General features: G+C 42.2%; 1 protein-coding gene across 1 annotated transcript; it reads right to left on the reverse strand.

Annotated features, from left to right (window-relative positions):
• Positions 1-525: 525 nt before the first annotated feature.
• LOC150105234 (achaete-scute homolog 1-like) lies at positions 526-4,423 on the reverse strand. The gene is made up of 2 exons (XM_090396209.1): positions 3,665-4,423; positions 526-860 (listed from the first exon to the last, which is right to left on the reverse strand). The coding sequence occupies exon 1, from the start codon at positions 4,338-4,340 to the stop codon at positions 3,672-3,674; it is 669 nt and encodes a 222-aa protein (XP_090252335.1). The 5' UTR covers positions 4,341-4,423; the 3' UTR covers positions 526-860; positions 3,665-3,671.
• Positions 4,424-16,439: the final 12,016 nt, after the last annotated feature.

The following is a 16,439-nucleotide window of genomic DNA, read 5'->3' on the forward strand; positions in this document are numbered from 1 at the left end:
ACTTTTATTTAAAAAAAAATCAGGAGATTTTTTAAAAATAAAAAGTAAACTTTCCTCACAATACAAGGTTTGTAACATTCAAAATATCAACTACTGCGCGCTCCAACTGGAGGTGTTGAAAAAGGATTCGAGCGACTAAAAGGATAAACATTTTATTGTTATAATAAAATTTATACAAAAATACATCTGGAATTGCTCAACTGAACGAGGAAGTCCAACACGTCACAAATAATCTCGCAAAATCGCCTCGTACTGGTTAACAGTCAACGACGGAGCTAAAGGCAAACTTGAACAGAGGTGGGTGGGGAAGGCCCTCAAAGTCTGCACAGCTTTGAGCGTGACTTGGCAATCGTGCAGCTTCTGGACTAGAGTCTCTTTAGGAAGTCCGTGGAATGTGTGGTCGCCGAATCCAAATAGCACGTGACCCGAGGGCGAGGATGCAGGCACTTCGGCGTCTTTTATGTACATCGGAGAGGAACCGGGTCGAGTCCGTCCTAGTGACACTGTACACAAATTTACAATTCATCGTGGCGCCTCCTTCCGGTGGGCGGCGGAAATTGTTTTCTCCTCGGGCGGACGAGACAGCATGACCTGTCGGAAAGTTTAAAACGCGAACTGGACGAAAGGTTCTTCCTTTCTTGCTTCCTTCTCGACGCTCCGTTGACCGTTTAAACGCATTGTAGATCGCGCACGAGATTAGCACTTCACCCCTCTTTGGCTACGTCAGGCTCGTTTCTCCGTATATGTCAACCTGCAGCCAGACGTCCCAGCTCGAGCGTGAATCTCGGCTCCCGGGTACTCGAAAAAGCTCTTTTACCGGAAATGACGCAGTGGAAGTAATGCCAGCCATAGCAGCACACCTAAAAGAAAATAAAACGGTGAGAGATGCAGAAGACGAAAGCAGGTCGTTGCAAATTTATCTGAGTTAAGACAACTTCTTGCATTTAAAACTCAAATCACTTTAAAAAATGCTTTCAAGCTTACATTAAAATGCAAATTTACGAGAAAAACAAGATTATGCTAAACAAAATTCGTACTTTGGATTTCTAAGACGAGGGAGAAGACCATATACACCCCCTCCACACACGCACACGCACGCACGCACACGCACGCACACACACACACAACACAGGCCAACCCAAGAAGGATTCTCTCTTCTTGTCTACCCCGGGTTCTCTTTATTGAACTGCGACTTCCAACTGTTTGCACGAAGTAGTGAGAGGCGATGGTGAGAACAGCCCGGGGTGCACGCTAGCTCTTCGCTGAAGGGAGAAAAGAGCTTCCCTAAGCATACTTCTGAAACCCCACGCGAGCACCCTCAGATATTCTCGGACTGACCTTTCTTTCTCAGTTATATCAGCGTAGCAAAGCTGGATGAGAATAGAGCAGGCTGCAGATCGCACTTCAATGTGGAGCTGTGGAGAGAACAAATCACTGTCGACCGGACCATACGTTCGGCAGGGGAATTTTCTCGAGTGTGCCCGCACTAAATTTCAAAGTTTCTGGAATAGTATGGTTTACAGTATGGTATTGCCTTTTCCCACACATGCCCATGCACAGATTCCCCCCAAATATATATTTTTTTTGTATTTTGTATTTTACAAAAGCGAGCTCGAAAGGCAATTTTGAAATTTCGAACTCATCTACATTTATGCTCTCGTTTGATTTTAACCAAGATTAAATTCGTTTATTTTCCTAATGAGGTATTTCCTCGCTGTATCCTTTCCAATATTTTTTGAAAGAAAGCTCCCTCCCCAAGACCTCTAAAGTAACCGAATATCAACCAAATTTCTTTGTCAGCAGCGGCACGCGAGATGTGACGTCATGTTCAGACAGACGTCACATCTAAATACAGATTGTAAATCGCAGCACCAAGGGACCTCCCAAGACATTCATTTCTTCAATAAGAGAAATCTTCTCAGAGTGACGAGGAAAGCTCAGTCTCTGTTCAGGATACCTTTTTGAAACAACATCCACAGCTTCTTTGGATTCTCTTCGCACTTCACTCTTTTATTTATTTATTTATTCTTGTTTGTTTTGTAGTCTCCCCCCCACCCACCCCATCTACTGCAGGAACAGCTTTGATTGAATTCTTGGGGAGTAGAAAAATTAAAACAAAACAAAAAAAAATTCCGTGTTTTAAACTCAGACACAGGAGAGGGGAGGGGGATCCTGTGTGGTTCTTACGAGCAGGGGAGGGGGGGGGGACAAGCGAGAAAATAAATCCAGCAGAATGTTGTGAGTGGTGTTTATTCACGGCATGCGAACTTCTGATTCCCTCGAGCCAGGGCACGAACCATTCATGAAACACTTCGACCCCCGACACCCCTCGCTCATCGTTCACGACCTGCCAGCGTCTCGAAGGACAATCGCTTTTCAATGGTTCACCGACAGTGAAGAAGCCCGACGCTGTGCTCCGGCAAGTGTATAGTTATCCACCTTCCCCGTTGCACTCCTTTGTATAGTTATCCCACGCGAGTCCGTGTTCGCTAAGAAAGGCGTCTTTATAGTGTTTCAAATCGGAGGCATCCGTCGGTCAGCATCCGGAAGTAGGATACGAGGCTATTGAGGCAGGTCTGGTTCCCCATCTGAGAAATTCACACCCATTGCACCCCCGACCCCTCTTCTTTTCGATGCGAAGAATAGGCCGGACCTTGAAAGGAGCCACGGGAAAGGCTTTGGGGAGCGAACAAAGGTAAACAAGTGCAGTCGCGGACCATTGTGCTCGGCCGGCGCAGGTAGAAAGACCTTAATCAACCCATTCACCGACCCTCCTCCCTCCAGTAGCTCGTCTCGACCGTCCCACCCGTCTCCGAATTAAGCAGGTCTGGTGGCTTAGGTGTGCGTGAATAGAGCTGCGCTTAAAGAAAGATCCTTTTTTATTTTTCGTTCTTTCATTCCGGCAGGGTCTTTCATCTTCCGACCCCACAAAAAAACAGGTAGCTAGCTCGGGCACACACACACACACACACACGGCGAGTAGGGCTAGAAGGGCTCGAGGCTATGTTTAATGCGAGTTTATACTCCGTCAATGGTGCCGCCGGAAGTGTGCGAGGAAGCTGAAAGCACTTCACGAGAAATGAGACGTTGCTGGTACTGCACACACACACACACACACACACACACACACCTCCCTCTTCCTTCTGCTGGCGCTAATTACGCAATCCCGATGGCGAATCCTGTAAAAATTCTCCTCGACAAAGTGAGTACTGAAAGATCTCTCAGACGCTTTGCCTCATTTCTGTACACATCTCTCTCTCTCAGACACACAAAATGCAATTTGTACGATCACCAGTACTTCTAATTGTTTTTGCTTCTGCTTTCCGATTTCTTCTCCAACCTTTATTTACAGAAAAGTATAACTGCGGGGCAATGAAGGCTTCGAGAGTAAAAAAAATGTTATTTCTCCAGCAAAACTGCCTTAGAAGCCATTTAAACCGCGCATGAACAGCGTTTAACACACACATAAGAGAGAGAAGCTTCTTTGTCGTTAAGTGTGACATTTACTTCAAACCAGTCCGTTCTAAAGAGGAGTGCAGACAGGAAGAACTCTACTGCAAAGGAGCTTTGTGAGAAATCTTCCTGCACTGGAAGAAAAAATTGCGTGAAATCTTCACGCAATTTTTTCTGAGACGCAGCGAAATGAAAAGCAAAAGACCCTCACCTGAAATTTACGCCAGCCACCTGGTGAAGTCCAGCAGGTCCTCGTCTTCTGGGCTAAAGGTGTCGTAAGGGGACGAGGCCTCCGATCCGAAACTGGGAGTCGGGGAGCTGCTGGCACTGCAAGGGTTCATCGTAGGGATGCAGTACGTGGAAGAGTTCGAGGAGGGAGCAGCGGAGGAGGAGATGGGGATGATCCCTGGATAACAGTTTTCGTCGCGGGTGTTGGGAGACGAGTCGTGCTCAGAGAGAAGTTGCTGCAACTGCTTGATGTATTCGACCGCAGAGCGAAGTGTCTCTACCTTACTCATCTTCTTGTTCTTCGCTCCGTTTGGCACGTGCTGACGCAGAGTCGCAAATCCGAGGTTCACCATTCGAACGCGATTGCGCTCTCTTTCGTTCCTCCTGGCCACCGATGCTGGCGGTGCTTGCGGTAGGGAAGCACCCATCGGCCCGAAGTGAATGCGCCGCTTGCATCGCAGGAGCTCCGGGGTGTTACCGCACGGCGCTTCGAAAGAATCCGTCCGCTGTCTCTTCGGAGCTATCTTGGCGACCTCGTGCGGGGTGGCAGGCGACGAGGTCAGAGATCCGTTGGCAGTCGGAGGACCCGCAGTGAGTAAGAAACACGTCGTGGACCCGAGCTTCTCGGGGCTGGTGGTCACCACTGTCAAAGCCGCCATGACCTCCTTCGTTCGTTTGCAATGGGAGATAAATGTCGTCGCTAGTCGCGGAGTAACACCGGCAGCAGAGTCACCGAGGACGTATTTGGCACGACTGTCCCGCAGCACGCGGGTTCCACCGTTAAAATCCCTCTCCTCATGAATACGAGGCCCCACCCGTGCCATTGTGTGTCCGTCAATCATTGTGTAATTCGTGCGCGTCGCGCGTGGCGAGGACGCTGATCGACCAAACAACGGGACGACGCCTGCGGGGCTCGCGAGCCGATGAACGTGAAAGAAGCGGCAGACGGAAGGGGGGGGGGAGAAGTGGGGGAAGAGAGAAAGGGACGGAAGAAGAAGAAGAGAGAACGCTGCCAGTGGTGCCGACTAATGATGCGTACTGCACACTCGGTTTGTCTTCGTCCAAAAACAAAAAAAGTTCGCAAAACAACAAAACACGCACCCACCCACTTAGCATATTTGAGACATTTGCGAACAGTGCGAACGCACGCTAGAAGATCACCTGTGGAAAAAAAAAGACACTAATAATGAAGATTTAAAAAAGATGATTGGAGAGCGACGTGCATCATGGGAAGATTCGCGCCATTGTGGAAGAATGCGCTTTAGAAGGAGGGCCTCCCATTTCGGGGACTTTTCCTTGGTCAGGTGCGATTTGCATATTTCTTGAGTCAATTTGCTTTTCTCTCTCGCCACCAGAGGGCCGATGTGAAGTGGGTCTCGTGTGTACCACCTGGATCTCTCTTCCCTCCCACCGCCGTGCCCCAATGTCGACGGAGAGGCCCTTGGCTCGTTGCCAAAGTTGACAGACGCGAGGCGTCTAGGCGTCGGCTTGGCACGCTCCGAGCACGAGTGTTGCTCGCGCGGCCCTGACAAACGCTTCACGAGGGTGTCGTGCTGGAGTGTCGAGGAAGGTCGCCGTTATTTATCTCCGTGCGACAATAAATTAGAACTCCGAGGAGAGAAAGCGTCCGCTGTCTGTTTCAGTAGCACCCTCGCTGTTGTCAAAGCCGAATTCGTTTCGTTTTGTTTTCCGAAGGTTGGCGAAGATTTTCGGTCGGAAAGGATTTCGTTTGGCACTTGCTTTTAACACCCACCCCTCCTCGCCGCTCCCCCATCTCCTCTGAAATGAGACCTCGTTCTTCTTAACGAACTCTTTTTATTCCGTTTTTCTTCTCGAATCGAAGTCTTCTGGTTTTTCAGTCGCTTGTCTTTCGGCGACCGTGAAGTTCACGAGTACCAACTGAAAATTGAAGGGTAGCTTCTCTCTCACCCTCTCGTGCCTCTTCTTATTCGAAGATCACCCCCCTCCCCCTTAGCATGCTGCTGATTGACCAGCTGGTCTTCGGGGTTATAAAAGAAGCCGATAAGTTCATCGTGGAACTAATTTCGATTTTTCCAAACCTTCCCGACCTTCACAGTACAACCCCCCCCCCCCCTCGCAAGCATGCACCTCGCAGAAATTGTTATTATGCATTTTTATTGACGTTGTCTCTCAGGTTTTATTTTATTTTATTTTTTAAATAATGAACACAGAATTTCTTCTCGCTCTATTAATAACGCGCTTCAGTTGTGTGCTTATCTGTCTCTCTGACCACGTGTCTGCTCCGACTAGTTTCAGCTACACGAAAATGCCAACAATAGCAGACATTTTGCTATTTGTGTTGGACTTTTTGATTTGAAACATGCATTTTCTATTTTTTCATTTGTTTCTAAAATAAAAAAAAAATTGAGCGTCATTCGCCAGAGATTTTGGGGAATGGATGGAAAAATATGACGTGGACATGCGCACTAGAGAGTAAATGTTATATTTTTTTTTATATTCTTTTTTCTTGAACTGTAGCAAATATTCTGGCATCCAAAGGATATTTGCCTTTTAGAACTTCTTATAGGACAAAAAACAATTAAGGGTAACTCTTACAGGCAAAGGAAGTTCATCGAAATATGCGATCTCAAATGTTACCCTCCCAAGGAACTCATCACTCTTCGACGATGGGACAACAACAAACACGTTGCTCGTTCGGGGTTGGTTACTTTCTTAACCCTTCCCCCCACCTTCCACGACTCCAGGAGTAAAAAATTAAAATCAATGATGAATGGCGGCAGACGCATCCGATGATGTAGCGGATTGTACCTCGTCAGCATACCCACACTCCTACTCGACTCGCTCGTGCCACAGACGGACTGTGCGGTAGAAAAAGTTTCCTCAGTGCTGCTTGTTAATCAGACAACCGGACTTCCCGAAGCGAAACTTCCAGTGTTTCTGAGAGAGAGCGGCGAATGCACTGCCCACTGGTGGCATTCGAGTGCGACGCGATCCCTCGAGGCGGTCTCGTTTCTATTTCCGTGTAATTACAGAAACGCCCCATGCGGTTTGAAATTTCTCCGAATGCCAACTGTTTCGACCTTTGGCGCTTCGCCATCCATCGCCGGTGTCTTCGGAGCTTGCGTGACCGTCATTAGAATTGCGAGTTCGTACCGAACAGGTGCGCCTACCTGCCGATGATGAAAATATACCGAGCTGGTCTGTCACACGACGGAATTAAAGTGGTTTGAAAAAAGAAAGTAAATCGGCTTCATTGTGATCCTCGTAGGACCTTAGCACGAGTCTTCCCTGCTCCCTCTCTCTTCTCATAATTATACTTTGCTCATCATGACTGGAAAATTGCGGATGAGTTTTGCTCTCCGCAGATGTAGCCCTGACAACGAAATGGAACCATCTCAGATTCTTCCCGGCTGAGTCCTCTCAGTTTTGTATAGTTTGGGGGTGGGGGAGTACTGAATAAAAAAATATATTCGTTTAGCACTGTTTGCTGGCATTTCGTTTTCGCGTGAATGCATCCATCGGGAAGTGCTCTTATCTTAAGGGAAAGTCAATCCACCCCGTTGGGTCCAGTTTTTGGTGGCGAAATTTGCTCGTCTCGAAAAGTTTATTCCGAAAAAAGGGAATCACGTGACGACAGAAGGACGGCTCGAGGAGGTGGGTCATGTGACCGGCGATATTTAAAGAGACCCTTAACACCGATTTCTGGTATCTCTCCCGTCGCGGTGAGCAAATATTTGGAACGTTCCTTTTATCTGGCTTCGCAAGCCCGTTGTTTGCCGAGCGAATGAAGGTTTGAAGAGGCACGCGCGACCAGGTGGAGGCAACGTGGCCCCTCTTGTTGATTCATCGCACGTGAAACAGAAGGGAGTAGTTGCGCAAAAACAGAAGGAATTTGGAGATCGTCGGGAGGAGCAACAAAATCGGTTCGCGGTTGTGCTGCGATTCCCCTCAATTATAAGGAAATCAAACTTTCTTAGCTGCCTGCGTGGCTTCAGAATTTTCTCCCGAGACACACTTGCAAACCGCGTCATTCAAGACTGAATCAGCTACGGGATAATGCTACGTGTGACCTTTGACTTCAGGAACTCGAAATAAGCGAAGGCCCTTGAACACATTTCCAGATTCCCACGTCTCGACGTCTCCTCGAGCAGTGAGTGCCTAAAGGATAGAAAAGGATTCCCCTTCGCCAAACAGCGCAAGATGTCCACCCCCCCCTTCCCCACCCCACTTTTCTTTAGCTTGAAAGACCTGTCCGGATCACGAAGAAGAAGAAGAATATTTACCGACTTTTCGATTCAAGGCGAGTCGCAATATGGCTCCTGCCGGAAATATTTCATAGAAAAAAAAGAAAGAAAGAAAGAAGGAATGGTAAAGAAATTTTAGCGGTGAGGAATCCGCAAAGCCTCCAACTATCAGCGGAGAGGATTTCATTAATTAACGACCTCATCCGTGAGAATGAATTCATTCTCATCGACGCGAGAATGCACGAAATGCCAACGGAAGAAAATACAGAAAAGAAAGAAAACAAATAAAACAATTTATGATCGTTTATAGCGAATTCCATAAATATTTTAGAGCAAAAGCGGAAGTAAGATTTGGATTTATTAATCCCCCCCCCCCCCCTCTCTCATCACGCCAAGTAACTTACTTTTAAAGAAACCTCATTATTTTACGATAAGCGGTGCATCCAATATACCCGGTATGTCATGTTTGTCTGTCATTTCCATCGCATTTGCTGAATATTACGGAATGAATCATGCGAACTTCCAGGAGAGAGGAATAGAACTCTTGTCCTTCGCACGAGACTGGCTAACTCGTGTTTAGTTCAAAGGGCATATAAAGGTTCATCCCAACCTAGATGGGGTTACAATTTGCGTATTTCCAACCGAAGGGCGTCGTCAACAAACAGGTTTCTAAAATAAAAACTAATAACAAATGAGTAATTTATTAAAACACTGAATAAGTAGTAGAAATGAAAATATAACGCAACAGATGCAGCAAATACGTCCTACAGTTATGTTCCAAGTGGTAATATAAAGATTGATAGTAAAAGAAAAGACAGGAATAAGAAAGAAAATGGACATAGATTAGAAACAACTGTATAATGTGTGTAGCCATACTGGTTACTATAAAAATACAAATGTGGGCGATTACAATCACTAAAAAATGAAGGGACTGTTTCTATGAGGGTACACACAGAAAATAACTGAGACATAATAACATTTAGAGTAATTTTCTATAATATGCAATTAAAATAAAAGTCGACGCTCTTCAGTCCCACGAGGCAGTCTCTCAATCTTTTTCCGGAAGCATATCGCGAGGTTTTTGGGAGTTCATTGCAGCGGCTTGTTACGAAGTGATTTGTGAAAAATTTCTTTGTTTGCCTTGGGAACGACCAGCAAGTTCCGGCCACAGCGTAAATCGCAGTCTACGTTATATTTTCCAAGTGGTAATTTACACAAAAACAATTTACAGAAAAATTTACAACGTTATTTCTTATATATGTTATTTTATTTTATAAGTTATTTCTTTCTTAACATACAATTATATAAAGTTTCTGTAATGGCAAAATGTTAATAATGGCAATAATGTTAAGAATGGCAATAATGGTCACTAGTTGAATATTGGAAGAAATCGGTATTGGCTATAAACATCTTAAAAATGTTAAATTGATAATTTTTTTAAAAATAATTTATTCTGTTAATTACGAACCTCAACTTGTTTGTTAAAATGAGATGGGAGATTTCCATTTCATTTGTAGTCGATATGGAGGCCCAAATACTTGACTGAGTATTTTTTTTTTAAAACTAAGCTACAGTGGAAATTTTGAGTACCAGTACAATTCGACGTGTGCCATTTTCTAGTTATACTAGGAGGCTCCGCCCCTGACGCCTAGGCCCCCCCCGTGTTCCGGACTGGTGGGCCGGTTCTCCTTGAATTCCGATGATTCGAATTTTGAAGACTCGACACGCAGGGTAGCCCTGAGTTTCAAAACGTTTCAAATAACTTGACAAAAACGTTACACAAAAACGTTACAAACAAGTTAAAAAACGTTACATAAAAACGTTACGCAAAAACGCTACAGCCGACATCACATCCGTTTCCAATTTCAGCTTATCATTTTATAGTATAGAGCAGATATGGTGATCTAGCTTAACTATTAACGTGAAATATGTATTTAGTTTTTCTGGCATTTATTGTAAGGCCATTACTGCTAAACCACTTATTTAGTTTCAACATATCACGGTTAATCTGATTTTCTAGATCCTCCAGGGTCGTTTCGGCATATATTAATACGGTGTCATCAGCGAGCGATATCATTTTACCAAAACGTTTGTACTCACAGAAATCATTTACACATATTAAAAATAAGATGGTCCTTGCGCCGAACCTTGCGGAATTCCCTATTTTATTGTTTTTGTTGCGCTATTGAGGGTGCCATAGTTGGAATATTGTCATTCAAATAGCATTTGAACCAACATTAGTAACACCTGTAATGTAATGCCGTATCTACACCTAGAAATATCGATACTTCTGCCGTACCAGCGAGTGATGATGCACGCAGTCGAATGCTTTTAATTCATCATGAAAAACTGCTGCTGTGTGCATTCCTTTATTTATCCCACTGATTCATGCAACTCCAATGGTATTTTTCCGTATTAAGTCCGAATCTGAACCCATACTGATTAAGCGCATAAACGGATGTGGAAATGTGAACTTATATTTAATTATAATATGTAGCTTTTGAACATTTCTATTATCACGTCCTATTTTCTTCTTTTTTCAATTCCCTTCCTTCCTTCATTCTCATTTACAAAGAATTGTTTATCCGACGAAGGTGACTTACGTACTTTGTTCTGTCTGTAGGATCAAAATCAGAGGTGATATCTTTGCCTTCTGGGAGTTCACGTGTTTTAATATTTCGGTGAAAGCCAATGGCAATATGTACCATTCTTCTCTTTTATCAGCATTGACACGCTTCTTGGAGAACCAAGGCTTAGATAAGGGACATGAATATGGGAATTGTAAGAGTAATATGCCCACGAAGAAGGAAAAGAGAAAGAACAAAGAATTCTGATCACCTGTAAGAAATGATGAAAAACAAAATGATTAGTATGAAAGCCCAGAGTTAACAGTTTGGTTTTGATGGATCAGTCAGCAAAGTTACACGAGATTAAGCCGGTTAATAGAACTAATAACGGAAGGTGTTTTTTCGCCTGTAAATTCTCCGCCTTGTCTCCAAAGAGAAACTACGAAGCAGTTTCTTCAGAAGAGCAATGGTCACACGGTCAGGCTCATCGACAGGTTGTTTAACATTATAAGAACACCAAGAGGGATAATCTTCGTTACTTCTGTTCCTCATTTTCTTGGTTGAATTATTGTTTTCAGTCTGCTGATCCAAATATTTGAACTGGACATGCCGTATCATTGCAGGCATTCTTATTGGTATGGAAACATTCATTCATTCCTCATCCCACTTTAAATTCCTGTCCCTTATCTAAGCCTTGGTTCTCCAAGAAGCGTGTCAATGCTGATAAAAGAGAAGAATGGTACATATTGCCATTGGCTTTCACCGAAATCTCCATCTTCGGTTTCTGTTAAACCAAGTTTGAAATAGCAGCAAGAAAACTATCAGCGCATCCAAAACAGTTTCTGAAAGGAATGAAAGTAAAAAAAAAAAAAAAATTGCATGATGTCCATATGCTTTCTAGTTCTCTTGTCAAAGCTTTTTTTGTCCAACCCTGCTACTCATAGAAATAAAAGTCTTCTGTTCCTTCTCTACATCAAAAACCTACATTTGAACGCAAATCCAATACACAATTTGCTGATGCCAGTGCACCGATCCCTCATCTTTCACTAATCCTTTCACTAAACAAATTGCAAAATCTCCAGAATAACTTCGTCATTGATCTCCGAACGATTCTTCAATGGGGTTCAGATAATTTTCTTCATTACCTTGTCAGTAAAATTTAATCCTGCTTTGTTTTTCGCAAAGCAGGATTGAATTTCAGAGGACACATTTTTCTTCTTCTTCATTCACTCCTTCTACTCCTCTTTTCTTCTGTTTGCTGAATAATGCACAGATCCAAGTGTTTAAATCCTAAATAGAGTCATTAATGGGTCTTCGTTCTTTTTACCTTTCTGCCCATTCACGATACTAATGTACAATATGTTGAATAATCCTTCCTTATGCAATTAATAATCACGTGTGTGTATATATATATATATATATATATATATAATAATCCTTCCTTATGTGATTAATAATCACGTGTATATATATATGTAGAAAGTTTTTTTTTTACCTTGGGTGTAATATACGTTAAAGATACCAAGAAATTTTATATACTCGGTTTTAATCCTTTTCCCAGGTAAGCAAAGACAAAGTTTTGCGCCTGAAATATATTCACGTCTGAGCTACTTGTATGTAGACGCTGACTTGACATCACTCACCTTAGTATGTATTCTCCGACCACAGAAGGAAGAGCTCTCGTTGGCAGACTGCCAAGAGGAGTCAATTCATGTTGAAGGGGAGAAAGAAATAAGGCGATGAACGAATTGGTCAACAACACGCGAAATCACGTGCTTTATAGGTAAATTTTTCCAACTGTTATACAAACAAAATAGTTAACACTTTAAAAACTACAATGATCATAAAAGAGAAGTTAATTTTCCGACGTGTAATAATAAACAACTCATCCCACAATATGGATTGATTACCCTATAATCGGAATGGAATCTCTTTCTGTTGACATGCGCAGAAGTGTCGAAGGGTCTCGTATCTGTGGACGTACTATATCCCTAATGCAAAGCACATCCCCTTTCAGGCGTGTATAATGCAATTAATGCAATACATGATGGGAAGGCCAACTACCCAGACCGGTTTCGACCTTTATTGAGGTCTCTTCAGTTGGTGCCAGATCCGGGAGAGATACCAAGGTTGAAGGTCGAAACCGGTCTGGGTAGTGGCCCTTCCTATTATGCATTGCATTATACAGCCTGAAAGGGAGTGTGCTTTACATTATGGGATGCATACTAAGGCAAGTGATGCGAAGTGATTAGCCTCTATATACAAGTAGCTCAGACGGGAATATATTTCACGCGCAAAACTTTGTTTTGCTTACTACTTGGAAAAGGATTAAAACCAAGTATAAAATTTCTTGGTATATATATATATATATATAAAAGATACCAAGCTATTTTAAACCTGGTTTTTACTCCATTTCCCAAGTAAGCAAACAGACAAAAATGTCAAGTTTGCGCCTGCAATTGATGCAAGTCTAAGTGACCCGTAAAGTAGTACAAGTCAAGGCAACTCGTTGGTAAAGTTGCAATAAGATCTGATCACTATTCTTAATATTTACCCTTAATGCAAAGCCTATCTCTTTGAGGAGATGTATGATGCTATGCATTAAAGGCAAGGGGCCACTACCCAGACCGGTTTCGACCTTTATTGAGGTCTCATTAGTGGGAGCCAGGCTTAGAAATACCAAGGTTAAGTAATATAGAGCTTATAAGTATTTTTCCAAAACAAGTTACCAAAAGGTGCTTCTTTGACCTTATTAAATAAAAATCTTGACATTTTTGTCTGTTTGCTTACTTGGGAAATGGAGTGAAAACCAGGTTTAAAATAGCTTGGTATCTTTTACATATATATTATACCCAAGGTTTAAAACTTTCTACATCTATCTCTCATCCTGAGATTTTTATTTAATAAGGTCAAAATGAAACCACAGTCTCTCTCTGCGTAAGTCTGGTAATGAAAGGTAGGATGTGCTGCATGTTTTCCACTGTACGCGATGTCAAGATGCCACGTTCAGCTGAACTGACAGATTTCCAACGTGGGATGGAAGTTGGGTGTCATCAGTGCTCTTTCTGTCCGTCACATTACTGCCCGTCTCAGTATACCGAAATCCACCGTTGCGTTGTCATTCATAGATGGGAAGTTGATGATGCTACCACAGCAAGAAAATGCCCTGGGAGGCTACCGACACTCATTTACCGTGATCGATGAACTCTGTCTGGGAATGTTCGAGCATCCTGCAAGTTATCAGCGGCGGACTTCACAATCAACCTGGAAAATGCTAGGTTGATTTTCAGTTTCAGTTGCATTCCTTAGTCACGCATCACTTCCACTCTCATAGAAAAACGACATTTGAACTGGTGCGTCTTTCACACTGTGTGTCTTTAATAGCCAATCGGTATTAAAGTGCATTTGCAAGTACAGCACAAAGATAGTACAACGAAAACATCCCCTACACAACAGTTGACTCCAGAATATTGAAACGTAACTTAAGCACTATCTCCTGGGAAGATATAATGACGGAAACAACTATTGATACCTCGTATCATGAATGTATTGCAATATTGAACAATTTTTATTATTATTATTATTTTTATTATCCCATGGTATTATTACACCAGATCATAGAGGTCAAGTTCGTGTATTTTACACAGAACCTTTTCTGGGTTGTTATAGAGTCCACATTTGGAAATATTCACAGTTTAGCAAATGCATTGGTGATGCTTCCTCGATGTTACAGATTTTGCAGGTGGGGAAGACTTTTATGCCATTGCTAAACTTGATTGGTCTTGTGTGGCCGGTCTTTAGGTGGGAGATAATGGTAGCGGCACTGCGATTAAACTTGGAGTTGATGGTAGCTTCTGGATTTTCTGCTGAGTACCAGTGGTGAGTCATGTCCTGAAGAATTGTTCTTTTTATGTTTTCTTTTTATGTTTTCTTTTTGGGTGGTTTTAAAAAGATCAAAATCTGTGGTATCACTTGATGTTGCGGCCATTTTTGCTACTTCATCTGCAATTTCGTTTCCCTTTAATCCCACATGGGATGGGATCCATTGGAAGATTATTTCGGAATCCTTATGTAGTTTGTTTATGTTTTTTTGCAATGTCTCTAAGTATTTCTTGATGGCTAGTGTAGCAGTTCTTAATAGCTCGAAGGGCTGCTAAGGAATCTTAGCAGCCCTTCAAGGTTTTGTTTGTCCAAATATTGCAGTGCTGTGTTAATAGCTATTAATTCTGCATGGTATGAGTTGCATCCATTACTGCTGGTTCTTTCTAGTTCTATATTATGAGAGCCATAGATGAGTACGCCACTCCCAGAATTGCCATTTGGATTTTTGGAGCCATTTGTGTAGATCTTTATTGAGTCAGGTCCATATGCCATTATTTTTGAAAAGGCTAATGATCTCAAGATTTAAGGGTTTTCTAGGCTTTTTTTCTCATGTTTCCCTATTTCAGAGTTGATAACTATATTTTTCCTCTCTTGATTTGGAGGAAACTCTGGGTAGTCGGCTATTTTATTTGGACAATCCAAGGGAATTTTATTTTCTGTAATTTCATGCATTGTTGATTTTTTTCTTTATTCTGTTTGTTGGTTTCCAGTTTTTTAAAAGTTCACTTGTTCTATGATGTGCAAGGTTGGCTTTTTTTTTCTTCAAATTTGGTAAGATTTTCTTGCCACCTAATTTTCAAAGGAACAAGGTTGGATTCGAATTCTGCTATTTTTCCAGGAGTTGTATTCCTTAGTCCACATATGATTTTAGCTACATTTTTCTGAATTTTTATAAGCTTGTCTAAACTGGTTTGTGATGTTTGCATCCAGATGCGAAGCATATTCCATTATGGGACGGATAATAGAGGTATATGTGACTTTTAAGGTTTTAGCATCGGCTCCCCCACTCTTTACCTGAGATACTTTTCACGATATTTAGTCTTCTTTTTGCTCTGACTGCAACATTGTTGATATGCTTATTGAAGCTTAGCGATGGATCCAGAGTAACTCCAAGGTATTTGGGGTTTTCGTTAAATGTAATTAGTTGACTGTTTAGCTTAATCTTTGGTCTCCACTTTCTGAGGTGGTTATTAATAGTAAAAACACAGATTTCTGATTTAGAGGGTTAATTTTGATTTTTTGGGTTTCACAGTATGTAGTTAAACTTTCAATGGCTTTGTTTAAGTGACCTTCTGCGTTGGGAGCTGAGAATAGGACCAAATCATCAGCAAACATAGCTATCTTTGTTCCTTTATTTATTTTTTTTATCTAAGTCATTCAAGTAGATGGAAAAAAGGAGTGGGCTCAAAATGCTACTTTGAGGGAGTCCCTGTCTTATTTTCACTTTCTTGGAAAAGGTATTATTTATTCTAACTCGAATTGTTCTATTAGAAAGTCATAGATCCAGTTAAAACTTTCCCTTCTATTCCAATATGACAAAGTTTGGAAAAGAGTTTCTGCTTCCAAACCTTGTCAAAGGCATTGCTAAAATCTATAAAAGCTGCAATGGTGGATTTGGTTGGTTGGTCTGGAAGTTATCTTGAATTGTCTGGGTTAAGTAGAAAAGTTGATCAGTTGTTGAGTGATTTCTTTTAAAGGCAGTCTGAAAATGTGGTAGTATACTATTTTTGTTTAGATAGTAATTCCAACGTTGGAGTATCCTTTTTTTTTTTCATTAATTTGCCTGGAATTGAAGTCAGTGAAATTGATGTAGAACTTCCTGGTTGGTCTTGCAGGTTGTTAGGCTTTAAGATTGGTATGATTGTGGCTGTCTTCCGGTCTTTCGGAACTTTTCCTTGTTTTAGGCTATTGTTGTATAGGCAAAGTATCCATTCTAGGCCTAGGGAAGGAAGAAGTTTGATCATAATTCCTTGTATGTTATCTGGTCCACATGATTTATCTATATCTAGTCTCTCCAAGGCATCTCCCAATTCAGAGATCGTAATTGGATCCCAGAATAGTTTTTTTAATATTTTGGGGAGTT

Source organism: Typopeltis vanoorti, chromosome 7, assembly GCF_054136105.1.
Source record: "Typopeltis vanoorti isolate ZY-2024b chromosome 7, IOZ_Tvanoo_1.0, whole genome shotgun sequence".
Lineage (NCBI taxonomy): Eukaryota > Metazoa > Arthropoda > Arachnida > Uropygi > Thelyphonidae > Typopeltis > Typopeltis vanoorti.